Source organism: Polypterus senegalus, chromosome 14 (assembly GCF_016835505.1).
Source record: "Polypterus senegalus isolate Bchr_013 chromosome 14, ASM1683550v1, whole genome shotgun sequence".
Taxonomy (NCBI): Eukaryota; Metazoa; Chordata; class Cladistia; order Polypteriformes; family Polypteridae; genus Polypterus; species Polypterus senegalus.
The window spans coordinates 82,421,466-82,448,613 of record NC_053167.1 but is presented as its reverse complement, the minus strand read 5'-3'; the positions used below and the strand labels follow the sequence as shown (position 1 = coordinate 82,448,613).

The 27,148-nt window shown below is 37.4% G+C and overlaps 1 protein-coding gene across 6 annotated transcripts in view; it reads left to right on the top strand.

Annotated features, from left to right (window-relative positions):
• The window catches only part of rasal2 (RAS protein activator like 2), a 243,142-nt gene that overhangs the window by 167,703 nt on the left and 48,291 nt on the right, over positions 1 to 27,148 (top strand). For all 6 annotated transcript variants that reach the window (XM_039734424.1, XM_039734422.1, XM_039734425.1 and 3 more), the window contains 2 exons: positions 4,722 to 4,828; positions 6,965 to 7,077. In XM_039734424.1, the coding sequence (XP_039590358.1) occupies positions 4,722 to 4,828; positions 6,965 to 7,077 (220 nt within the window). The remainder of the gene's footprint in view (positions 1 to 4,721; positions 4,829 to 6,964; positions 7,078 to 27,148) is intronic.

Genomic DNA, 27,148 nt, shown 5'->3' with positions numbered 1-27,148 from the left:
ATAGGATACTACCTCCTCTTTGATTGTGTAAGCAAAAGCCTTGCTGACCGTGTCCTTCTGTGCAAAGGTCTCGCCAAAAAGCTCCGCCATTGTCGACTTCTTTTGATAAGGGGATGTGTCTCCTCCTGTTGGTGCTGCATATTGACGCTGCAGGGAAAATTACATTATTGATTAAAACTTTTTTTTTCCCCATAGACATTAGTTAAGAAATAAACTTAACTAAAAACATCATAAAAAATAAAAAATATATAATTTCAAAATTTTTTTTTTTTTTACCTCTTCGCAGTCTTCAGTGCCAAGACCGCTCACAATCTCAGTAGTGAGATCACTGTATGTCCTCAGGTGTAGGGCAAGGTCCAGGTGAGACAGCGACTTGAACCTTTGATCAAGTGCAGTAGATCTGTGAAGGTAGTCCTGTAGGGTTGGTGGTGAAGTGTATCTGGGCTTCAGGTCCTCTCTAATGGCAGTCTTTACATCTCTTGTGATGGTGCTGTCTTCCTCACTTGGGGCCATGGATTGTAGGATCCTTGTTTTCAGAGGCAGGATCTTTGACACAGATGGTGCAGTTTCAGTGCTCAACAGAGTTGTAACAATTTTGAGTGGTTTGAGCAGCTGGAGGACCTCCTCTGCCACTTTTAACATCATCATCAGACAAGGTGACGATGTCTCTGGTATTTTTCTTCAGGGTTTTGTCTGTTAGTGCAGAGTATATAGCTGCCTGCTGCTCAAGATAACGCTCCAACATATCATAAGTGGAGTTCCACCTTGTTGTGACATCATGTATGAGCTTATGAGTAGGCAGCTGTAGCATTTCTTGCTTGGTCTTAAGCACATGAACAGCTGTTTGGCTTCGGTGGAAGTAGGCAACCACCTTCCTGATCCTCTCAAGGAGGCTGTCTTACACACTTTCATTCCCTTTTGGGATGCTAAATTAATTGCATGTGCAAAGCACCCTATCTGTGGGCCCAGTCCTGCTTCATTCACTGCATTTATTTGGTTTTTGGCATTATCTGTTGTAACTGGGATATTAATATTGGGCCTCTCTATCCTCCACTCTGCCACTGCTTCCGTCAATTTCTGTGCCAGGTTTGTGCCAGTGTGACTCTCATGGAGGGGGCGTGTCAGCAGTACAGGGCTTCGTATTTCCCACTCCGCTGTGATGTAATGAGCGGTCACAGTCACATAGTTTTCTGTTGCCATGGAGGTCCACCCGTCTGTAGTTAGGGCCACAGAAGATGCCTTGAATAGTTCAGCCATAACTTTTGACTTTTCCTGCTCATACATACTTGGGACGATATTTTCACTTAAGTGAGTGCGTGACGGAATATCACAGCGTGGCTCAAGCACGTGTATCATATGTTTAAACCCCTTGTCTTGCACAACGGAATATGGCCTCATGTCTGTAGCAATAAACTCCCCAATAGCTTTTATTAGCTTTAGCCCGGTCTGATTGGGCAGCAAAGGGCTGCTTAAATGCCGTGGATATCTTTGGTTGTTGCGCAGCCATCGTCTTGGGTCCTGTCACATCAGAGTGGTGTCTTTTTAAATGAGTAGCCATGCCCGACATGTTGCCAGTCACATAGGGCTTCCTCGTGCCACACAGTCGACAAACTGTGGTGGTTTTATCCACCACCCTTTTCCCATCAACATATTTAACAGGGAAGCCAAAATGCTCCCTCCCACACATGAGACTTAAATGATGCTGGAAGTTTGTTGAGCTCCTCTGCTTGAACTGCTACCGCTGGCCATGACCACGTGTATGAAGTGGCAAACCGGACAAAAGTCGAGCGAAAATGCGCGAGAGAGGTTGAGTTAGTGCACGAGAGGTTGAATTAGTGTGCGAGAGAGAGTTAGGGCGCAAAGGAGAAAGTTAGTGCGAGGGAGCTACCGAGATAGTGCGTGAAAGTTGCACCACTAATATTCTCAAGTAAACTTTTTCACATTGTCATTATGGGGTGTTGTGTGTATAATTCTGAGGAAAAAAATGAATTGGAATAAGGCTGTAAAATAACAAAATGTGGAAAAAGTGATGGGGTTTGTTTCCTGCCTTGCACCCGGTGTTGGGTGGGATTGGCTCCAGCAGACCCCTGTGACCCTGTGTTAGGATATAGCGGGTTAGATAATGGATGGATATATATATACACACACACACACACACACATATATATATATATACAGTATATATATATATATATATATATATATATATATACATACACACACAATACATACTGTATATATTTTTTAAAGCAGTGATCAATGTATACTTATAGACTTATTGCTTATTCATTTTTCAATTTATGTCTTTTGCCACTGGTAACACAGGCAAACATTTAACTGTTGAGTTAACCTATTTAACACTGTATGCCTTCTGAACTTAAATACAATCAGTAGAATGTTGCTTCAGACAGATGTGCTAACGCTGCATTTTCTCCATGTTGTCTGTCTTTTAAAGCTTTTCAGAGCATGATTAATTATAGCTTTGATATTGGCTGCCAGCTTTTTTTTCAAGCATGTATCTGTTTATATTAATTATTAATTTATTTATTTATTATTTCTTTATATATAATCTTGCATATTGAAAAGCATTATATACAGTACTAGCAAAATACCCACGCTTCACAGCGGAGAAGTAGTGTGTTAAAGAAGCAATGAAAAAGAAAAGGAAACATTTTGAAAATAACGTAACATGATTGTCAATGTAATTGTTTTGTCACTGTTGTGAGTGATGAGTGTTGCTGTCATATATATATATATATATATATATATATATATATATATATACTGTATACACACACACACATATAAACATATATATATATATATACATATATACATATACACATATATATATACACACACATATATACACATACATCCACATATACAGTGTATATACATATATATATATATCTACATATACACACATACATATACATACACACACATATATATAAACATATATATACATACATACATACATACATATCTACTGTGAACGCTGGCCCGGACACAGACAGACGGACAACATTTTTGCACCCAACACACTTTTATTTACACCAATATTATTTACAAATGGCTCACGTGCACCCCCAGTGCCTTCTTGCACCGATTTCCCCAATGTCCAGGCCCACAGTCTCTTGTGCCTTCCTGGCCGCCTCCCGTCCTTTCTCTCCAGCTCTGTCTGCTTCCTTCCGACATCCACCAATGACTGGAGGGAGGCGGCCCCTTTTATGGGGACCCGGATGGGCTCCAGCTGCTTCCCGGCGCCTAACGGTGGCCACACCCCTGTGTGGCGGAAGTGCCGGCTGCGCACCCGGAAGCCGTCCGTGTCTCCCCGGTCGTCTTCCCCGTGCCGGGCTCCCGGGATAAACAGGCACTGGGGTGCCGCCTGGCGGTGGCCCCGGGTCTCTACAGGGCTGGGCTTCAAAGCCCCCTACCCGAGGCCCCCTGCATAACCAGGACGGACGCCCCCACTCGGTCTGGAGGAGGCACACGTCCTTCTCTGGTCCTCCAAGGCGTCCCGGACCACACGGGATAAACCGGCATCAGTGCGCCGCCTGTCGGTGACTACGGGCCCCTACAGAGTCAGTGAGTCAGTCAGTCAGTGAGGGCTTTGCCTTTTATTAGTATAGATTCTTGGTCCAAATTATTTTCCTTATATAGAATGACTGTGTATGTTTGGTAGAATAATTGATGGTACCAGCCTTGCCTTACATAATATGTAGATAGCAGCAATAATTAAATGAAGGAAAATTATTGTTTTAACAAGTTAGAATATGTGAATAAGATGAGAGATGTGAGCATATGTGAGTCAACTTACATAGAGCAATGTCACTTTAAAATTATCTTTTTATAGTATATATGAGATCAGTGTTTTGTACATTGAAATATTGGGTTTTAATATAAAGCTTTTTTTTTCCGCTCAGGTACTGTATATTCAGTGGGTTGTGTTGCTTCCTTATGTAACTTTTTTTGGGGACATTGGCTAGGATATTTGGTAAAATCTTTACTGTTCTTGAATTTAAAATTGTGTTTTTTCTGTAAAGTTAAAAATTAGAATTTAAGCTAAAAAATTACTTTTAGGCATGCATACATGTAATAAATACATACATCTATACAGACATACATAATTCTAATGCTTATTTAACCCAATTCATTTTACCAATTTACATGGTAAAAAACAAATTCTGTATTATGCTTTCATTCTGCAATTCTTCTTATTGCTTACATTTACTGAGGTGGGAGGTAATTTTGAATTTAATTATATTTTGAGCAAGCCAAGTTATAAATTATGTTGCTCTTTTTTCCCTAATATGTTTAAATCAATATCTAAGACCTGAGTTTAAATACCAGCCTGACTGCCATCTGTTTGAATTTCATATTTTCTTTGTGTGGATTTTTCACCAAATGCTCTGGGTACAGATACTTTCCACTTATTTGCATATATAATGACTTCAAATTGCCCCCTTGTGAATGGCTATGGGCATGTGCTTAAGTTTGGTAGGTTCGTGACTTCTTTCCAATACTGCTGCAGTAGACTTTATCCCCACAGTCATATGCAGTTTTGATAGATGTATGCATGTTCATATTATGCTCTGACAACTATAATCTTAAATTGAATAAGTTATTGTTAGGGTGTATTCATATTTTAATTTAGCTTGTGCTAATTCCAGTTTGTGTTGAATAACTATATTTACAAGCTCTCCCTTACTTTTTAGAGGCACCTGTGGAGAGGTCTCCACGAAGGAGGAGTATTTCAGGAGTGGGAAGCTCTGAGAAACACAGCACAATGGACGCTGCACAGTCTTCACCTTTTAAAGTGCCAGTAAGTCAGCACATTTCAAAGTATATTAATTCAGAAATACACAAATGAAACTAAATATACAGTACATATTTTATATAAAATTTTATCAGAACCTAATTAGATGAAACAACATAATTAAGCAGTGTATGTTATTTTATATTTTACATTCATTTCTCTAATCAGGGACTAGAAGTAATCTAAACATTTAAACATATAGTTTGCTCAATGTTCTGAAGTTTAGGCTTTTCGTCTAGCATACAGATAAAACATTTCAAGTTTAGAGAGTGACTATACAATAAGTATTGTACTTGATTTGCATGGTTTATATGAACAGAATTGATGCAGGCAATTTAATCCAACATAACTGCTCACTTCCCATTTACTTAATGTGTCCAAATTTTGCTAAGTGAAATGTGAAGGTTCTCCAATGTACTCCTTTCAGGTGTTCTCTTTAATAGCTTGCTTCTTGTATGTATGGCCCACTGTGCAAGTGATCATTACTTAAAATTACTAAATTTGCACTTACCTTTTTCAAAATGTGCCTATTTTAAACAAAGTTCTGTTATCCCAAGATTAATGTTAAACAATTCTGTAATTTCACACTTTACTCTCTGTCCGCATTAGATAGAATATCTCAACTCCTTGCTTCACAGTTCATATCATAAATTCCTAGAATTAATTTTGTAGCCATTCTATGGACTTTCTTTATTTCTGCTATTTCATTTGTATATCATGGAGACAAAAACAACTTTATAGTGCTTAATCATGACCTCTCTTGATTTGTTTAAAAGCTTAATTTAAAATATGTGTCAATACTGCTGCCAACTGCTTTTAGTTTTGGTGTCTCTATTATATTGTCACTGTTGCTTATATATGATGTGTCTAATGCATTGTAATTCAGAGTAGCTAAATCAGAGAGGTCATCTAAACTAAATGTTTTAAGTAAAGCATTATACAGTAACTATGGCTAACAGTATATTATTGTGTTTTTTAATATTTGAAACATAATTTGTGAGGCAGCGCGTTAGTGCAGTGGTAGCACTGCTGCCTTGCAGTAAGGCGACCTGGGTTCACTTCCTGGGTCCTCCCTGCATGGAGTTTGCATGTTCTCCCCATGTCTGCGTGGGTTTCCTCCGGGTGCTCCGGTTTCCTCCCACAGTCTAAAGACATGCAGGTTAGGTGCATCGGCGATCCTAAAGTGTCCCTAGTGTGTGCTTGGTGTGTGGGGTATGTGTGCCCTGCAGTAGGCTGGTGCCCTGCCCAGGATTTGTTCCTGCATTGCACCTTGTGCTGGCTGGGATTGGCTCCAGCAGACCCCCGTGACCCTGTGTTAGGATATAGCGGGTTGGACAATGACTGATTGACTGACTAAAACATCATTTGTGCTGTTATTATACTGTACTTTGTACTGTTAGTGACAATTGATAATTTTCTTTAAAATAAACATATTTATATATTAAATAATGTGTTTTATTAAAACCAGTGGCAGGACTGTAATAAATTTTAAGTTGTTGGCATAAATGTAAGTATAGCTGTCTAGGCTATAAAAGACAATCTTCTTTTGATACTTTAAAGCACATTCATTCACACCCTTATGCTATAAGCACAAGACCAGTATTTATATGAATTCCCTCTGAAATCACTCAACAATAATCAGGTTTTTCTGGATTTGAAAAGCTGAATTAATATTGATGGATCACGATATAGCACTCTTCTCATTTAGTCATCTTTCTTTTGTCTTCTTTAGTTCTTCATATTATACAGTTTCTTTTTTTCTATTCTTGATAACTCATTTACTGACTGTTGATACTTATGGTATGTTCAGACTTCAAATTAATATTGCTATATTATCAATTCCTGCTTTTGAGAAATACTAAAGGTTATAATCAATTTTCTCAGTGTACAGTTTCTTTTTCTATTCTGGATAACTCATTCACAGATTCTATTGATATTTATCGTACGTTCTGACTTTGCTTTTATTTTACTATATTATGATTTTCTGCTTTGGAGAAATACTAAAGGTTGTAATTAATAATGGGTAAATATTATTACAAGCAGTGTGAAAAATAGTAAGAATTTTTTTAGAACAAAAAGTTATTAATCTTCAGTTCTTGTTTGTGAGTTTTAATGTATCATCATTTTGTTCTTTGCTTTCAGGGTTTCTTTAGTAAAAGACTTAAGGGTTCAATTAAGAGAACAAAAAGTCAGTCTAAACTGGATCGTAATACAAGCTTCCGATTACCATCTCTTCGAAATAATGAGAATGAAAGGTAACATTCTGTAGCCTTATTGTAATCCTTTGACTGCTTCTTTTATATTTATTTTGTTTAAAACACTTTCGGAATTGTATACAAAATGTTTGAAGGATTTCACATTTTTATTTTACGGTTATATTTTTTACAAGTATTTCACATCTGTATTTTACTCTTATATATATTTTAACATATGCTGTCTCATATCGCCACCTGCTGGTATAACATCATAAACAGTGTTTCATTGACTACCAATGCTTCTACCAAAGTGGATCTACTCTACCTGCTTTTGTAACAATGAAAAAAAAAAATCCATACCTCCACACTGAGGAGATATATATTTTTGTATAGATTTGCATAGTCCCCAAATATAACTAGAAGCATTATTCAGGGGAATGAAAAAGCTGTTTCATAACTACAGTAATGCAGATCCTGCTTATGATGTTAGTTTTACTAAGTCTCAAAAATGAAGAAATAGTCTTTACTGATGTTTGGAAATAAATACATTTAATTTGGTTCATGCCTTTATTCTACAAAATAATTTTTACTTTAGTGTCTCACAAGTGGCAAACAAATGAAAACTGAATTATAAATTGAATCACTGAAAAATATAAGACAAATTCAAACATAAAGAGAAATTATTTGTTTTATAATGTTTTGAAATTTAATTCTATTGACCAATTTACAGAGAAGTTTACTGTTCCAGGCTCATATAACTGGATTGATCCTGCAGCATTATATTTGTAGCATGAATAAGATATTCTTGTAAAATAATGTAACTGCATTTTTTATGGTTCAGAGCTCTGAGCCATTCATTTGACAGCTGGACCTGTGAGTGTAACTGGCATTAGTCCCTGAGCTCATCCTCCACGTGGAGGTCCTTGTGACTTAGGGAAAGTGGGTTTTAATCTGTTAGAGGAAAGCAGGGATAATGTCAATGTCTGTCAGTGTAAGAGAGTGTGAGGCAGGGAATTGAAGAGAGCAAGTGAGTGAGAAAGAAGGAAAAAGAGACATTCAAATGGGTATTCTGGGAATGGCTTCAACACTGATTGTGAAGAGGACACGGGTTAATTATTTTGCGAGCCCTTTTCATTTAAGGTATGTTTACTCAAGGAAAGCTTTGGGAATTTAGCTTCATAAAACGTGTTCATTCTATGGTATGTGCATGGTCCTGTAGTAGACCATTATTTTGTGAATAATTTAGTGCAGCAAGGTAAAGTATTAGTCTGTGAATATTAAGAATGTGATAGGTTAAGAAATAAAATATATTTTATAGGGGATTGCTTTGAAATATTTTAAATGTATAGCTTATGATGCTTTCATTGTACAACTTTACATGCAGGATATGACATATAAACGTACTGTATGCATGTAGCATACAGATTTAGGTAAATCCTTTCCAAACTTTAATAGGCATCACATTATATAATGTATCACTTTTCTGTTGGTTTTTCTGATGTTACCATTTTAAAATAGTTGTGCGTTAGATTGGGTAGACACCGCAGTGGTGCAGCAAGTAGTATTTCCCCACCATTAAGAGTGGAATTAGATTGGTTCTCATTTAGGGAACCTTCTGTGTGAAGTTGGTAGGTTCATACCATGCTTGTGTGGATGCTCTTTGGTGAACAGTGTCTTCTGTTAACAGTTGCAAGAGGGTGTAGGCCAGTGTGCTTTTTGATTAACTGAGTTGGTTCCTGCCTGGCCCCTTTCTGGTTCCAGGACAGGTTCCTGCTTCCTCTGCTCTATACTAGCAAGCAGTATTAGAATATGAAGGACTGATTGTTTTGGGTGGGTTCATGCTTTAAGTTTTTTAAATTGCAGTTTGCCGATTCTGAGCTACAATTAGTTTTTAAAACCAATGAATTCTGAAACAAGGGAAAAAGTAAACAAACCTACATGCACATATACAGGCTTGTTTAACTCTAATGGTATATCTCAGACATTTGAAATGGCAATTATGCAGACTGCTTAATTAAAAGACCAAATTTGGCCCTAGCGCTTTTAAAGATCTATAATTCGAGTCAATTACAAAAATCTACAAATTAGACATGGGTACTTAAAATGTCCTAGTTTAGATATAAAACTGCTCATTTCTTTCATTAGTATATTGTATAACTTTGGGTAGGCTATAGATTACTGAGCTAAGTAGTAGGTATTTTGCATTCATTTATTGAAGAATGCTAAGTCGTAGAATGTTTTATCTATATTGGAAAGTTTTGTTTAAATTAAAATTAGGTAAATAGCTCTAATTTTTTCACTTGCTAGATATATATGTTTTTGCAAGTTAGAAGTAAAGTTGAATAGCTGTCATTTATGTTTATTTGCTGGATTTAACAAGCGCAGTGGAATTCTTGATTTTGTGTTTGTGCTTAACAAAGCAAAGAAGAAGGTACAAGAGGCAGTGAAGGAAGAGGGCACTGAGGTACTTTATGCATCAGAGATAGAAGTAATTTCACCCTGTAAAGTAAGTTAGAAATTCTGTGTCCTTGTAGGTAGTTATTGATGCTGTCATTCTTCATCTCTAGTATATACACTTTCAAATTTCAACATATACAGCTACAATGCGATAAAAACAATGCAAGTTATACAAAAAAATACCTACAGTGAAGCTTATTAAGAACCATTCACCTAATTGTTTGCTTTTCTTGATTGTGACGGGGTTCTATGTAATACAAGTGATATTTGGCATATTGCTATATATGGCTGAATGAATGCAAGAATATTGATACAACAGGGATGTTTACCTACTGTACGTTTTTTGCATGTCTTGTTTTTTAAAATGCATGAAGATTACTTAATTTTGTTACGTTGTTGGACTGATTACCAGTGATGTACTTTTGTCTGAAATAGACCTTTTAAAGTACAGTGTCAAAACATGTACCCTGTCCATTATCTTATATCTAGGCAGTATTTCACATAATTTGCATAGTGTATAGCAGTTCCTATCATTTCAGTCATCTTGCAGAGCTTGTACTAATGTTAATCATCTTTGCAAAAGTCTGAAGAATTGGCAGTTAATACACATAGGTGTTGTGCATTGCTCCATAGAAGTGATAATTGTATGAAAATTCTTGGGGTTCTCCTTGTATTTACAGTTACATTTCTGTCTATACATAATTACTAGGTGTTTTTGTTGGAGTTATGTATTGTAAATAATACTTTTGATTTCCTAGGCCAAAGGAAGTGGCCTAGTGAAAAGTGTCCAGAATTGAGATTTTGGGGAGGTATACAGTTAGGTCCATAAATATTTGGACAGAGACAACTTTTTTCTAATTTTGGTTCTGTACATTACCATAATGAATTTTAAATGAAAAAACTCAGATGCAGTTGAAGTGCAGACTTTCAGCTTTAATTCAGTGGGGTGAACAAAAGATTGCATAAAATGTGAGGCAACTAAAGCATTTTTTAACACAATCCCTTCATTTCAGGGGCTTAAAAGTAATTGACAAATTACATAACTGGAAATAAAATGTTCATTTCTAATACTTGGTTGAAAACTCTTTGCTGGCAATGACAGCCTGAAGTCTTGAACTCATGGACATCACCAGATGCTGGGTTTCCTCCTTTTTAATGCTCTGCCAGGCCTTTTACTGCAGCGGCTTTCAGTTGCTGTTTGTTTGTGAGCCTTTCTATCCGAAGTTTAGTCTTCCACAAGTGAAATGCATGCTCAGTTGGGTTAAGATCAGATGACTCACTTGGCCATTCAAAAATTTTCCACTTCTTTGCTTTAATAAACTCCTGGGTTGCTTTGGCTGTATGTTTTGGATCATTGTCCATCTTTATCATGAAATGCCGCCCAATCAATTTGACTGGATTTGAGCAGACAGTATGTCTCTGAACACCTCAGAATTCATTCGGCTGCTTCTGTCTTGTGTCACATCATCAATAAACACTAGTGTCCCAGTGCCACTGGCAGCCATGCACCAAGCCATCACACTGCCTCCACCGTGTTTTACAGATGATGTGGTATGCTTTGGATAATGAGCTGTTCCACGCCTTCTCCATACTTTTTTCTTGCCATCATTCTGGTAGAGGTTGATCTTGGTTTCATCTGTCCAAAAATGTTTTTCCAGAACTGTGCTGGCTTTTTTAGATTTTCTTCAGCAAAGTCCAATCTAGCCTTTCTATTCTTGAGGCTTATGAGTGGCTTGCAACTTGCAGTGCACCCTCTGTATTTACTTTCATGCAGTCTTCTCTTTATGGTAGACTTGGATATTGATATGCCTACCCCTGGAGAGTGTTGTTCACTTGGTTGGCTGTTGTGAAGGGGTTTCTCTTCACCATGGAAATGATTCTGCGATCATCCACCACTGTTGTCTTCCGTGGACGTCCAGGTCTTTTGCATTGCTGAGTTCACCAGTGCTTGCTTTCTTTCTCAGGATGTACCAAACTGTAGATTTTGCCACTCGTAATATTGTAGCAATTTCTCAGATGGGTTTTTCTGTTTTCGCAGCTTAAGGATGGCTTCTTTCACCTGCATGGAGAGCTCCTTTGACCGCATGTTGTCTGTTCACAGCAAAATCTTCCACATGCAAGCACCACACCTCAAATCAACTCCAGGCCTTTTATCTGCTTAATTGATAATGACATAACAATAGACTTGCCACACCTGCCCATGAAATAGCCTTTGAGTCAATTGTCCAATTACTTTTGAGCCCCTGAAATGAAGGGATTGTGTTAAAAAAAATGCTTTAGTTGCCTCACATTTTTATGCAATCTTTTTGTTCAACCCACTGAATTAAAGCTGAAAGTCTGCACTTCAACTGCATCTGAGTTGTTTCATTTAAAATTCATTGTGGTAATGTACAGAACCAAAATTAGAAAAAAGCTGTCTCTGTCCAAATATTTATGGACCTAACTGTAAGTTACGTACATGCTGACTTAATATTTTTAAGTTATACATTCACAATATATATTTAGTTTGTTTCTTTATTGGTCTGTTTGTAGGAAAAGCAAAAATTGAAACCATTAAACAGTAATAGAAATACACATAACCATGCCAAATTTATGTACATAACCACATCTCTGTCTCTCTCTCTATATATAATGTGTGTGTATATACTGTGTTTGTGTGCGTGTGTATGTATGTATATATATATATATATATATATACTGTATATAAACACACACTAACATATATATCTATACTAATAAAAGGCAAAGCCCTCACTCATCACTAATTCTCCAACTTTCTGTATAGGTAGAAGGCTGAAATTTGGCAGGCTCATTCCTTACAGCTTACTTACAAAAGTTGGTCAGGTTTCATTTCAAAATTCTACGCGTAATGGTCATAACTGGAACTTGTTTTTCTCCATATACTGTAATGAACGTTAGCTCGACGGCCGTGGGGCGGAGCTGCGTGTGACATCATCACGCCGCTCACGTAATCACGTGAACTGACTGTGACCGCAGTACGTAGAAAAGAAGGAAGAGCTCCTAACAATAAAACAGCGGAGAACCCGTGGATTAAATAAAAAGGCTGCTTAGTTGGCGAAGCAAGGAAAAACGACGGCCTTATATGCCGTTTGTTTATAAAACAGTGGAGAAGCTGTGTAAAGGCTGCTCCACAAAAAAACAGCGGAGCGCTTTATATGGGCAGGCAGTCAGCCAAAGAAGGGAATCAATAAATAACTATAATCATAATAAAGGAACAAAAAAATAGTGGAGAACCCGCGAATTAAATAAAGGAAATGGGTACTTGAACAGTAAACTAAGTCTAAAATAGCTACACAATAACTATAACAATCGTAATAAACGAACAGTAAAACAGTAGAGAACCGCGAAGCAAGGAGAATAAAACAGCGGAGAAGCTGTGTAAAGGCTGCCTCACAAAAAAACAGCGGAGCACCTTATATGGACAGGCAGTCAGCCAAAGAAGGGAATCAATAAATAACTATAATCGTAATAAAGGAACAAAAAATTAGTGGAGATCCCGCAGATTAAATAAAGGAAATGGGTATCTGAACAGTAAACGAAGTCTAAAATAGCTACACAATAACTATAACAATCGTAATAAATGAACAATAAAACAGTAGAGAACCGCAAAGCAAGGAGAAAGAACGGACTTATATGGCGTTCGTTTATAACACAGCGAAGAAGCTGTGTAAAGGCTGCTTCACAAAAAAACTGCGGAGCGCCTTATATGGGCAGGCAGTCAGGCAAAGAAAGGGAATCAAATAACTATAATCGTAATAACCGAACAAAACAACAGCAGAAAAGCTGCTGATTAAATAAAGGAAATGGGTACCTGAACAGTAAACTAAGTGTAAAATACCTACACAATAAATATAACAATCGTAATAAATGAACTAAAAAACAGCGGAGAACCCGTGGATTAAATAAAATGGCTGCTTCGTTGGCAAAGCAAGGAAAAAGGACTTTCTTATATGTCATTTGTTTATAAAACAGTGCAGAAGCTTTGAGAAGGCTGCTTCCTTGGCGAAGCAAGGAAAGGAATGACCATACCGTAGCGAAGAATGGCCTTATATGGGCAGGCAGTCAATTACATGGGAGGCATGCTGAGTAGCGCAGCAGCCTTACTTATGAATATGCTAAGCAAGGTCCTTCACCCACGAATATTTACTTTATATGGGCAGGCACTCAATTACGTGGGAGGCGTGATGATGCAAGACGTGTGTGTGTGTGTGTATATATATATGTGTGTGTGTGTATATATATACATGTATATATATATGTGTATGTATGTATGTATGTGTGTGTGTATATATATATATATATATATATATATGTATATATATATATATATATATATATATATATATATGTGTATCTATACTAATAAAAGGCAAAGCCCTCACACACTCACTCATCACTAATTTTCCAACTTCCCGTGTAGGTAGAAGGCTGAAATTTGGCAGGCTAATTCCTTACAACTTACTTAGAAAAGTTAAGCAGGTTTCATTTTGAAATTCTACGCATAACGGTCATAACACTCGACAGTGTCCGCCATGTTGAACTTTCTTATTTATGGCCCCATCTTCACGAAATTTGGTAGGCGGCTTCCCTGCGCTAACTAAAACCGATGTACATACTTATTTCGGTAGTATGACGCCACTGTTGGCCGCCATATTGAACTTTTCAATGGTCTTTCTTACTTATGGGTACATCTTCAAGAAATTTGGTACGCGGGTTCCCAACGCTAACTGAATCCTACTTGCGTTCATATATACGTCCATAGCCTGCAGCTCAGTCACCATGTGAGGCGGTGTTTGGTCCCCCATCCCCATGCCTCCCACGTTGTGCCTATGTAAGGCTGTCCATCGCTCCGGTCTCTACATTCCCTTCCTTGCTTCGCTATGGTATTCACATCTCCCTGCTGATAACTGCAGCCTTTTTATTTATTCCACGGCTTCTCCGCTGTTTTATTGTTCGTTTATTACGATTATAGTTATTGTTTAGGTATTTTAGACTTACTTTACATTGTTCAGGTACCCATTTTCTTTACCGTTCCAACCGTACCCCCATTAACATGTCTATCGAGGTGATCACCATCGATCAAAGAACTGTCACTTACCGACTAGTTTCCATGCCCGGAGATGCCACTTGCCTTTTCCATTCTCTTTGTTACATATTGCACGGCCATATCAGGCTCACTCTTGATATCCAGAGGAACATTGTGTCTTATATATTGAATGACTGGGACAGGTTCAAGGTGTGGACTGATGATGGTACAGGAGATAATTATACTACACAGGAGCACTATAAGAGTGAAATGCTTCACCCTTCACCTATGGTTCTTCATGTGAGTTGATGGCTGCCGCTGAATTGTTCGGTTGTTGCTTTCAATTGCACCGAAATGGACAAATATTTTACACCTTTGGAGAACTGCCAATGCCGCTTAAACATCTTAGATTCACAGGTGACGATTTGAGTAGTGGACACTTTGATGTTTATGAATATTTAAACTCAAAAGCTGGATGTGAAGCTATCGATGAAACCGGCTGTATGCTTACAACGCTTGACAGATTGTCGAATGTCACTTCAGCACAAGTCCTGCAAATACTAACGTCATTGAAACAAACCATGAAACTCAAACCGATTATGACAGAAGCAATCCAAGCTGTGAGATTTGTGACAATATTGCTTTTCACATGGCCAGCTGTACATTGCATGCTCAAGAGTAAGCTCAGCGCCCAACTTGGTCATATTACAACCGGAGGGCTGACCTGACAACGAGGCATACAAAGAGATCCTTAACAGATAATTATTGGTATATTTTCCCTCAGTTTAAAAAGATTTAATTTTCTTCTTAATAAAAATTTTAAGGCAGTACTTCGCCGCTGCAAAGGGTGGGTATTTTGCTAGTAATATATATATATGTATGTATATATTACACACACACACACATATATGTATATATATATATATATATATATATATATATATATATATATATACATACATACACACACACACATATTCAGTACGAGGGGGTACCCAAAAATTGCTAGAATTTTTACTTACTGAAACTTTAGTCTCCTTCAAAGTACTCGCCATGTGAATGAATGCACTTGTCCCAGCGGTTTTCCCACTGATGGAAACATTTTTGGAATTGCTGAAGAGGAACATTGCCCAATGCCTGCAGCGATTATTCTTTGACTTACTCCACAGTAAAACACACACTCACCTCACAGATGGCGTCTCAACCCGCTTCTATTAGCAGATGAGAAATACAGAATTTATATCCAAACAAATCAGTTTCTTCCTAGAGACATATACATCCTCAGAGATTTCTGCAGGAATACTCTGGGAAACTCTTGAGGCCTTCTTAAGAGGACAGATTATTTCATATCTTTCCTACAGAAATGAATTAGAAACCAAGAAAGTATCAGAGGTAAAAAGTGAAATTACTAGAATAGATGAAGAACATGCCAGGCTTCCAAGCGAGGTTCTACATAGGAAAAGGCAGGCTCTGCATTCAGAACGCAACCTCTTGACAACTAAAGAAACTGAACAACTAATTTATAAATCCAGACATCATTACTATGAACACGGAGAGAAAGCTAATAAGCTTTTAGCGCAACAAATCCACAAGCAAGAAGTTCGCAGCACAATCCCAGTAATCACCAACATGAACGGAGACAAAATCATCGACCATAAAAGTATAATGCACACATTTAGAGACTACTATAAATCCTTATATTCTACTTAGTTTAAAGAAGACAACACACAATCTAATACATTTCTGGATACATTACAGATACCTTAAATAGATCCTCTTAGTGCGGAGGAACTGGATAAACCTCTGGCGCTATCAGAATTACTAGATGCTATATAGTCACTTCAGTGCAGGAAAGCAGCAGGCCCTGATGGCTTCCCTGCAAAATTTTATAAGAAATTCTCCGCTCAGCTAGCTCCCCTCCTATTAGCAGCATTTACAGAAGCTAGAGACAATTATTTTTGCCAAGCATTAATCACTGTCTTTCCTAAACAAAATAAGGACTTATTACAATGTGCATCATACAGACCAATTTCCCTTCTGAATAATGATGTTAAGATACTCTCAAAAATCATAGCTAGAAGGATGGAGAAAGTGCTCCCTTCGGTAATATCACAAGATCAAACTGGATTTATCAAGGGTTGACACTTATCTTCCAATCTTCAATGCCTGTTTAATGTAATATACTCACCAACAAAGTCAAACACCCCAGAAATAATATTATCGTTGGATGAAGAAAAAGCATTTGACATGATTGAATGGAAATACCTTTTCACTACATTAGAGAAATTTGGGTTTGGCCTGAACATTTGTGCATGGATCAAACTAGTGTATACCAATCCAGAAGCTTCAGTTTGTATCAACAACATTTGTTCAGACTACTTTAAACTAGAAAGAGGTACCTGACAGGGATGCCCCTTGTCACCGCTGCTATTTGCAATCGCCATTGAACCACTGGCGGTTCACAGTCGAAATGCTGATCAGATAAAGGGGATTATCAGAGAAGGACTGGAACAGAAAATTTCTCTATATGCAGATGATATGGTACTGTATATATCAGACTCACAAAATTCTGTGCCTGCAGTCTTAACAGCATTTACAGAATTTCAAAAGATCTCTGGTCTTAGAATTAATCTGAATAAAAGAATTAAAAATTCTTAAGTATATAATACTAGCAGAATTACCCGCGCATCGCAGCGGAGAAGTAGTGTGTTAAAGAAGTTATGAAAAAGAAAAGGAAAAATTTTAAAAATAATGTAACATGATTGTTAATGTAATTGTTTTGTCATTGATATGAGTGTTGCTGTCATATCTATATCTATATCTATATATATATATATATATATATATATATATATATATATATATATATATATATATATATATATATATATATATATATATATATATACTCTCAAAAGAATTAAAGAAACACTTTTAATCAGAGTATAGCATAAAGTCAATGAAACTTATGGGATATTAATCTGGAGAGTTAAGTAGCAGAGGGGGTTGTTAATCAGTTCCAGCTGCTGTGGTGTTAATGAAATTAACAACAGATGCACTAGAGGGGCAACAATGAGATGACCCCAAAACAGGAATGGTTTAACAGGTGGAGGCCACTGACATTTTTCCCTCCTCATCTTTTCTGACTGTTTCTTCACTAGTTTTGCATTTGGCTACAGTCAGTGTCACTACTGGTAGCATGAGGCGATACCTGGACCCTACAGAGGTTGCACAGGTAGTCCAACTTCTCCAGGATGGCACATCAATACGTGTCATTGCCAGAAGGTTTGCTGTGTCTCCTGCACAGTCTCAAGGGCATGGAGGAGATTCTAGGAGACAAGCAGTTACTCTAGGAGAGCTGGAGAGGGCCATAGAAGGTTCATAACCCATCAGCAGGACCAGTATCTGCTCCTTTGGGCAAGGAGGAACAGGATGAGCACTGCCAGAGCCCTACAAAATGACCTCCAGCAGGCCACTGGTGTGAATGTCTCTGACCAAACAACCAGAAAGACTTCATGAGGGTGACCCAAGGGCCCCATGTCCTCTAATGGGCCCTGAGCTCACTACCCAGCAGCATGCAGCTTGATTGGCATTCGCCATAGAATACCAGAATTGGCAGATGCACCACTGGTGCCCTGTGCTTTTTACAGATGAGAGCAGGTTCACCCTGAGCACGTGACAGAAGTGAAAGGGTCTGGAGAAGCCATGGAGAACATTATGCTGCCTGTAACATTATTCAGCATGAGCAGTTTGGTGGTGGGTTAATGATTGTCTGGGGAGGCATATCCATGGAGGGTCACACAGACCGCTACAGGCTGACAAAGGCACCTTAGCTGCACATTAGGTATCAGGATGAAATCCTTGGACCCATTGTCAGACCCTATGCTGGTACAGTGGCTCCTGGTGCACGACAATTCCTGGCCTCATATGGTGAGAGTATGCAGGCAGTTCCTGGAGGATGAAGGAATTGATACCATTGACTGGCCACCACACTTTCCTGACCTAAATCCAATAGAACACCTCTGGGACATTATGTTTTGGTCCATCCAATGCCACCAGGTTGCACCTCAGACTGTCCAGGAGCTCAATGATGCCCTGGTCCAGATCTGGGAGGAGATCCCCCACAACACCATCTGTCATCTCATTAGAAGCATGCACCGATGTTGTCAGGCATGTATACAAGAACACAGGGGCCATACAAAGTGCTGCGTACAATTTTGAGTTGCTGTAATTAAATTTTGGCAAAATGGACTAGCCTGCCACATAATTTTTTCACTCTGATTTTTGGGGCGTCTTTGAATTCAGGGCTCTGTAGGTTGATCATTTTCATTTCCATCAAACGATGTGGCATCCTTTTGTTCCTAACACATTACCCAGTCTATATCAGTATAGATATCCAGGAGGATTTCTTTTTCCCATTGAGATCTGATCTGATCTGATCTAAAGTGTTCCTTTAATTTTTTTGAGCAGTTTATATATATATATATATATATACTGTATATATATATATATATATATATATATATATATATATATATATATATATATATACTATATATATATATATATATATCTCAAAATACCCGTGCTTGGCAGTGGAGAAGTAAAAAGAAAAGTAAACATTTTAATAATAACGTAACATGATTGACAATGTAATTGTTTTGTCATTGTCATGAGTGTTGCTGGCATATACATATACATATATATATATATATATATATATACATATACATATATATATATATATATATATACACATGTGTACATATATACTGTACATACACACATATTCTATGGGGTGCCAGACAGGCAAATACATTGATTTTCTGAATATATAAAGTCGGCGTCAGAATAATTAAAGTCAAAACTTGAATATATAAAGTCATTCCCGAATATATAAAGTTACTGTCGGAATATATAAAGTCAAAACTTGAATATATAAAGTCAGCGTCGATATAAAGTCAAACTTGTTTCTGAATATATAAAGTCAAAAGTTGAATATATAAAGTCATCGCTGGAACTGCGTTGATAGTCAGTTCACGTGATTACGTGGGAGGCGTGATGATGTCACACGAAACTCCGCCCCCAAACCCCCTCCGGCTTTTGAACTCAACTCCATTACAGTTAATGAAGAAAAATAGCTTCTAGTTATGACTGTTACGCGTAGAATTTCGAAATGAAACCTGCCCAACTTTTGTAAGGAAGCTGTAAGGAAAGAGCCTGCCAAATTTCGGCCTTCTACCTACACGGGAAGTTGGAGAATTAATGATGAGTCAGTGAGTGAGTCAGTCAGTCAGTGAGGGCTTTGCCTTTTATTAGTATAGATTAGATTAGACCCCCTACCTTTTATCGTTGCAGAACAGTTTAAATACCTAGGGGTGAACTTCACAAGTAAAACATAAAGCTCTTTATCAACAAAAGTTTGCTGTCTGTATGGAAAAAATTAAGCAAGACTTGCATAGATGGTCAACCCTTCATCTCACTCTAGCTTGAAGAATTATCATTGTTAAGGTGAATATTCTTCCTAAGATTCTTGTTTTATTTCAAAATATTCCAATATACATCAATAAATCATTTTTAAAGCAATTAGATTCAACAGTAACCTCATTTATTTGGAACTCAAAACATACACATATCCAAAGAGCGACCCTACAAAGACCAAAGGCAGAAGGTGGCATGGGTCTAACTAACTTTAAGTTTTATTACTGGGCAGCAAACATACAAGCTTTAAAAAGTCCCGGCCTCACTGGGTCACATGTTTTGGTCCCGCACCAAATTAACATCATTCTGGACCAAAATTTTTAATTACCTTTCAGACAGCCTTGGTGTCACAATCCCTCCTAACCCATGAACATCTGTGTTTGGTGTTCTTCCAGATGGGTTTAAAGTGGAGAAGGACAAACAAACTGTGATTGCATTCACTACACTTTTGGCATGCAGCCTTATTTTGCTAAACTGAAAGAATCCTAACTCTCTCCTTTTAAGTCAGTGGGAAACCAATGTTTTATACTATCTGAAATTGGAAAAAATCTAATTCTCAGTTAGAGGATCTGTACAGATTTTTTTCAAAACATGGCAGGATCTAATCAATAATATTTTAGAATAAGCTTTTAAAGCACTGAGGAAGCAGTTATTTCTGCATTTCTTTTTTTTCTCCATTCATCTCTATTGCTTATCAAACTCATCAATTTAGGTATGTTTACAAGCCTTAAGTTTTATCCCATTGGCCACACTCTTTCTCGGGTGGGGGTCGACTTGTTCTCAATCCTAATTTTTGTAAAAATTGATTGATTTCTATGTAATGATTACAATAAAAATTTCTTTGAGTTTGTTTATCACATGTGGGAACAAGAAAAAGTCACACAAAGCAAGATCAGGCGAGTAGGGATGGTGACAAGAACTCCAAGACACACAAGTAAATTCAGAAATCTCTTCAATAGTCCAACGGTGATCTTCGTAAATTACATTGACATTTTGTCTCATTTGAAACGCGAAAACCACTCGTAGCACCAGTGTTTTACTGAAAGCTTCCTAAAAGCAGTTTCAAGCATCACTACAGTTTCAGCTGCAAAATTTAACACAGTCTCACTGTTCTTTATGATCACCCATTACAAAAATCACAGAACACGTTTATAGAACACCAAGAAAACCGACATGGAATGCCGTACGAACAATACAGAGCACTTGGCAGACTACCACAGAATACTGTAAGTCTAGATTGCATGCCAGGTACTGATTCCGGTTATTTTTGGGTACCCCCTCATACAATGGCCTACACTGTTATTGGCACCACTTGTAAAAAATTGTTAAGAATGGTTAGAAAAAAATTTGTTTGCTGAAGAACCGTCATCTTGCATTGAAATAATGAGAAACACCTGACCTTTAATTGAAACAAGTTCATTCAAAGAAAAACAAAGCCCTCATCAAGAAATAAATATTTTTAACAAAAACATATGTGCCACAATTGTTGCCACCCTTGGAAATTAATGTGAATAAATGTAACTGAAGCATGTTTCCCATTTAAACTAGACTTTAAGTTGATTGGGGTGTATAGGAACTTTCAAGCTTAAACCAATGACTTGTTTAACCGGCATACAAAAGTGAGGAGACACAGACTTAAGTTTCCTTAGCCAACCATCATCATGGCAAAGAAAAGAGAAGACTAAATTGAAATGAGAGGGAAGTGTGTTGCTCTTCATAATTCAGGAAATGGTTATAAAAAAATAGTTACTCGTCTGAAAATGCCCATTTCTACAGTTAGGGCATTAATAAACATGTGGTCATCAACTGGAACTGTGACAAACTTGCCTGGAAGAGGACCCAAGATTATTTTACCCCCACGTACAATGAGAAGGATGGTAAGAGAGGCAATAATATCCCCAAGTATCACTGTTGGGGAATTGCAAGGAAAAAGTAAAATCCTGGGGTTATCAAGTCTCCAGAAGCACCATCAGATTGCAACTCCATGCCAACATATTATTTGGAAGGTATGCCAGAAAGAAGCCTTTTCTGTCAGTTATCCACAAACGTAAGTGCCTGGAGTTTGTAAAACGTTACTACAACTTTGATTGAAACCGTGTTCTATGGTCCGATGAAACAAAAATGGAACCTTGCTTTATGGCAATAAATACTCAAAAGTGGGCAGACCCCCGTGGCCCTGTGTTCGGATTCAGCGGGTTGGAAAATGGATGGATGGATGGATGGTTTGGTATAAAAAGAAGAATGGCTATAATGAAAAGAACCTTATCCCAACTGTGAAATGAGGTGGGGGTTCTGTGATGTTGTGGTGCTGTTTTTCCTCCAATGGTCTTGGAAACATTTTTATGGTACATGATATTATAGATTCCATGAAATTTCAGGAGAATTTAAATCAAAATCTGGTTGCCTCTGCCAGGAAACTAAAATTGGATCATGATTGGATCCTCCAGTAGGATAGTGATCCAAAACACATGTCCAAATCAACCCTGCAGTGGTTAACTGACTACAAAATCAAAATTCTACCATGGCCATCTTAGGCCCCTGACCTGAACCCTGTTGAAGACCTGTGGAGTGAGCTGAAGAGGAGAGTACATAGGAGAGAGCCTAGAACCCTGGATGATCTGGGGAGATTATGTAAAGAAGAATGGTCTCAGATGCCATTCTCTGTATTCTCCAACCTTATAAAAGTTTACAAGACAAGACTCCAAGCTGTTATATTGGCAAGGGGAAGTTGTACAAAGTATTAAATGTAGGGTTGCCAACAATTGTGGCACATGTGTTTTTGTTAAAAATGTTTAGTTCTTGATGAGTGTTTTGTTTTTCTTATTTTAATTAAATGTCAAATGTTTCTTTTTGTTCAGTGCAAGATGACGCAAACAGCGATTTTTTTTTTCCTCTAACACTTCTTACTAATTTTTATAAGGGGTGCCAATAAAAGTGGAAGGCACTGTGTGTGTGTATATGTGCCATATATATGTGTGTGTATGTATTTATGTATATATATATATATTTATTTATTTATATATACAGGTGTGTGTGTGTGTGTATATATATATATACAGTGGTGTGAAAAACTATTTGCCCCCATCCTGATTTCTTATTCTTTTGCATGTTTGTCACACAAAATGTTTCTGATCATCAAACACATTTAACCATTAGTCAAATATAACACAAGTAAACACAAAATGCAGTTTTTAAATGATGGTTTTTATTATTTATCCTTGGCCAGTTTCGCCCATTCCTCTTTGCAGCACCTCTCAAACTCCATCAGATTGGATGGGAAGCGTTGGTACACAGCCATTTTAAGATCTCTCCAGAGATGTTCAATGGGATTCAAGTCTGGGCTCTGGCTGGGCCACTCAAGGACATTCACAGAGTTGTCCTGAAGCCACTCCTTTGATATCTTGGCTGTGTGCTTAGGGTCGTTGTCCTGCTAAAAGATGAACCGTCGCACTAGTCTAGAGGTCAAGAGCGCTCTGAAGCAGGTTTCCTTCCAGGATGTCTCTGTACATTGCTGCAGTCATTTTTCCCTTTATTCTGACTACTCTCCCAGTTCCTGTCACTGAAAAACATCCCCACAGCATGATGCTGCCACCACCATACTTCACTGTAGGGATGGTATTGGCCTGATGATGAGCGGTGCCTGGTTTCCTCCAAATGTGATGCCTGGCATTCACACCAAAGAGTTCAATCTTTGTCTCATCAGACCAGAGAATTTTGTTTCTAATTGTCTGAGAGTCCTTCAGGTGCCTTTTGGCAAACTCCAGGCGGGCTGCCATGTGCCTTTTACTAAGGAGTGGCTTCCGTCTGGCCACTTTACCATACAGGCCTGATTGGTGGATTGCTGCAGAGATGGTTGTCCTTCTGGAAGGTTCTCTCCACAGAGGACCTTTGGAGCTCTGACAGAGTGACCATTGGGTTCTTGGTCACTTCCCTGACTAAGGCCCTTCTTCCCCGATGGCTCAGTTTAGATGGACGGCCAGCTCTAGGAAGAGTCCTTGTGATTTCGAACTTCTTCCACTTACGGATGATGGAGGCCACTGTGCTCTTTGGGACCTTCAAAGCAGCAGAAATTTTTCTGTAACCTTCCCCAGATTTGTGCCTCGAGACAATCCTGTCTCGGAGGTCTACAGACAATTCCTTTGACTTCATGCTTGGTTTGTGCTCTGACATGAACTGTCAACTGTGGGACCTTATATAGACAGGTGTGTGCCTTTCCAAATCATATCCATTCATACCACAGGTGGACTCCAATTAAGCAGCAGAAACGTCTCAAGGATAATCAGGGGAAACAGGATGCACCTGAGCTCAATTTTGAGCTTCATGGCAAAGGCTGTGAATACTTATGTACATATGCTTTCTCAATTTTTTTATTTTTAATAAATTTGCAAAAATCTCAAGTAAACTTTTTTCACGCTGTCATTATGGGGTGTTGTGTGTAGAATTCTGTGGAAAAAATGAATTTAATCCATTTTGGAATAAGGCTGTAACATAACAAAATGTGGAAAAAGTGATGCGCTGTGAATACTTTCTGGAGAGTACAGGGAGAGACTGAACACTTGCAGAAATCATCAGCACGTACAAACCAGAAGGGAAACTGGCTTGTTTGTCAACTGAGTGTGTGGTCATGAACAGATGCAAAAGTTTAGCGAACTTTTTGGTCGTAACCCGATTTGTATGTGTTCAGAGATGTTTGTGAACCGAGGTTCCACTGTATTTGTCTATAAAACAATTTAGGAACATATTAGGCAAAATATGTTTACAGAGCAATCAAAATCTAATTGCACTTGAATAGGGGTATTTAATAGTAATATTTGCACAGAGAAGGATGTTGATTCTATTTTTTTTTGTTGATGTAAAATTTTTTATTTTACTATTTTTCCTAGCTGTACATTATTATGGTGTCACACGTGATAGTGTTATTTTTGAATTTTCAAAGTAGTTTATTGGAATATCACATCCCTTTTTTTCCTTTAAGTAAACTTCATGCTACATGTCTTTGTATATTTAGCATTTACACTGGCCATGGGTGTTAACCCTTGTGGTTCAGCCGACTTGGAGTTTATAATATAACTTTAGCTGGCTAACATAATGAGATATTAACTGCACAGGGATCATATTATTTTGCATTTGCTATAACTCTAAAAGTAAATAATTTCATGTTCTGTATTCATAATGTCCACATTTTAGTGGTCTGTTTATTTAACATTTGGAAATAGTTAAATCACAGTTTGTGAATCATAAATACATGCCTAATGGAAGGTCTATTAATGAAGTTCCAAATTAGTTTCCCAAAATATGCGGTTTATAGTATCATTTATGTCACTGTTGTTTGAATATTTTTTTTTTCTTTTGGCAAAAGGAAGATATTTTGTGTTTTAGGGCAGCGCATTGGTAAGCATGAGCAGACTAGGTTTCAACCTTGACTTGGTCACTGTATAGAGGTTTTATTTGTTTTTGTGACCTTTTCTTTAAGAATTCCAGTTTTTCTCTTGTATCCCAAAATATTTTCCTTTTGCCCCCCCAAAAAAAAATAATTAGTGACTGCAAACTGGTGTTGTGTGAGTTAACGTGCTCTGCCTTGCACAGCCAGAATTGGTTTCCTTAAGTTTGGTCCAGGTCCAGTAAAATATGTATATTCATATATTATAGGATAGTTATAATTATTATGGTACATATTCTTTATGCTTTGTGTTATTGGGCTTTTCATCATATTCTTCTCTTTCTTTCTCTCTTATGTAATTTTCCTAAAGCATTTATGCATTTTTTCCCTCTTCTTTCCAGTAATATTCTGAGTTCTGTTGTCCTTACTAAAGTTACCCATTGATGTAATGTTATCACTGTGCCCTGTTCATTTCTTTCTCTGTTAATTAGTTAAAATGCATACCAGAGAAGTTTATTGCTGAGTACACCCGTGTGCAAGGTAATAGGCAGACCCCTCTCCTGCTATTCACTGATAATCCTTGCTCGCATAGATTTTATTTTGTATGCAAATTCTCACTGTAGTTTGATAATCTAATCCCATCTGTGACAGGAAGTGAAGTGGTAATCCACCATCAAGGGATTTTATATTGAGACAGCTTACTATAAAAAAGAATTACTCTTATTGAAAGGCAACAGATCATCAAACGATAAACTATTGAACTAAAAACAGCATGCTTAATTATACAGATAGACTGTTTGCTCACTATAAATCTGGGTAGATAATATGATTGTTGTCTTTATATAATAGCTATAAGCAAAATTAAATCTGTGGCAACTGTGCTGAAAATGCGAAAATATTATTTAACAGTTTATCTTGTGGTAAATTTTCCTCCAGTGGCCATTTATTTTAATCTTGGCACTATTTGAAGGACAATATATGGATTATCCTTTATTGCTCTAAATCTAGGTACTGCAAACAGAACTGGAGGTGTTTCTTATTTGATCAGAAAAGATAACAGTTTATAAATTGATCTGTTTTTGGTAAAATTAGTATGGATATGCACACAGGTGTGAAAATGAAATTCAGTGGGTAATAGTTTAAACCAGTATATCAGCATCAGCAACTCATATTAGGTTTTCATCCACAATATTGTCCCTGGTCAACCCTGAATTAGCCACCACCACCTAAAGAAGCATTCCATTTTTGGCCACAGCGGTACTCCTGCTTGTGTTGGGTGAGAAATTCTAGGGCTATGATTATTGTATTTGCAGGGTAAGTATGATATTTGACCTTTCAATTGAGGTCTTAAAAAAACTTTAAAATACCTTATAAATGCAGTTGTGTTCTGTAATTATCTATTTAATTTTTTGATTTATTGCAGTTTCATATTTTTAGTATTGCAAACAAATATATTTTAAAAAGTCTGAAGTAAGAAAAGTATTATTTTCAGTATAATTTAACAAGTGATAAAGCGTCTATGATTTTTATCATTAATTTCTGTTGTCTTGCCTTCTAATTAACATATTTTATACATTGCTTTTGTTGTTTTGATAATAATAACTTTTTGTCACTATTTTCTGAGGCTGATGTTATCTCTACATGTGTGCCGCCCAGAATAGTTGAAAACCACAAAAAGAATCTAACTTAAATTCTAGATATTGTCTGTATTGTATAAATTTTAGTAGTGAAAATTTCTGATTAAGTACAAAATTAATCAGCAAACT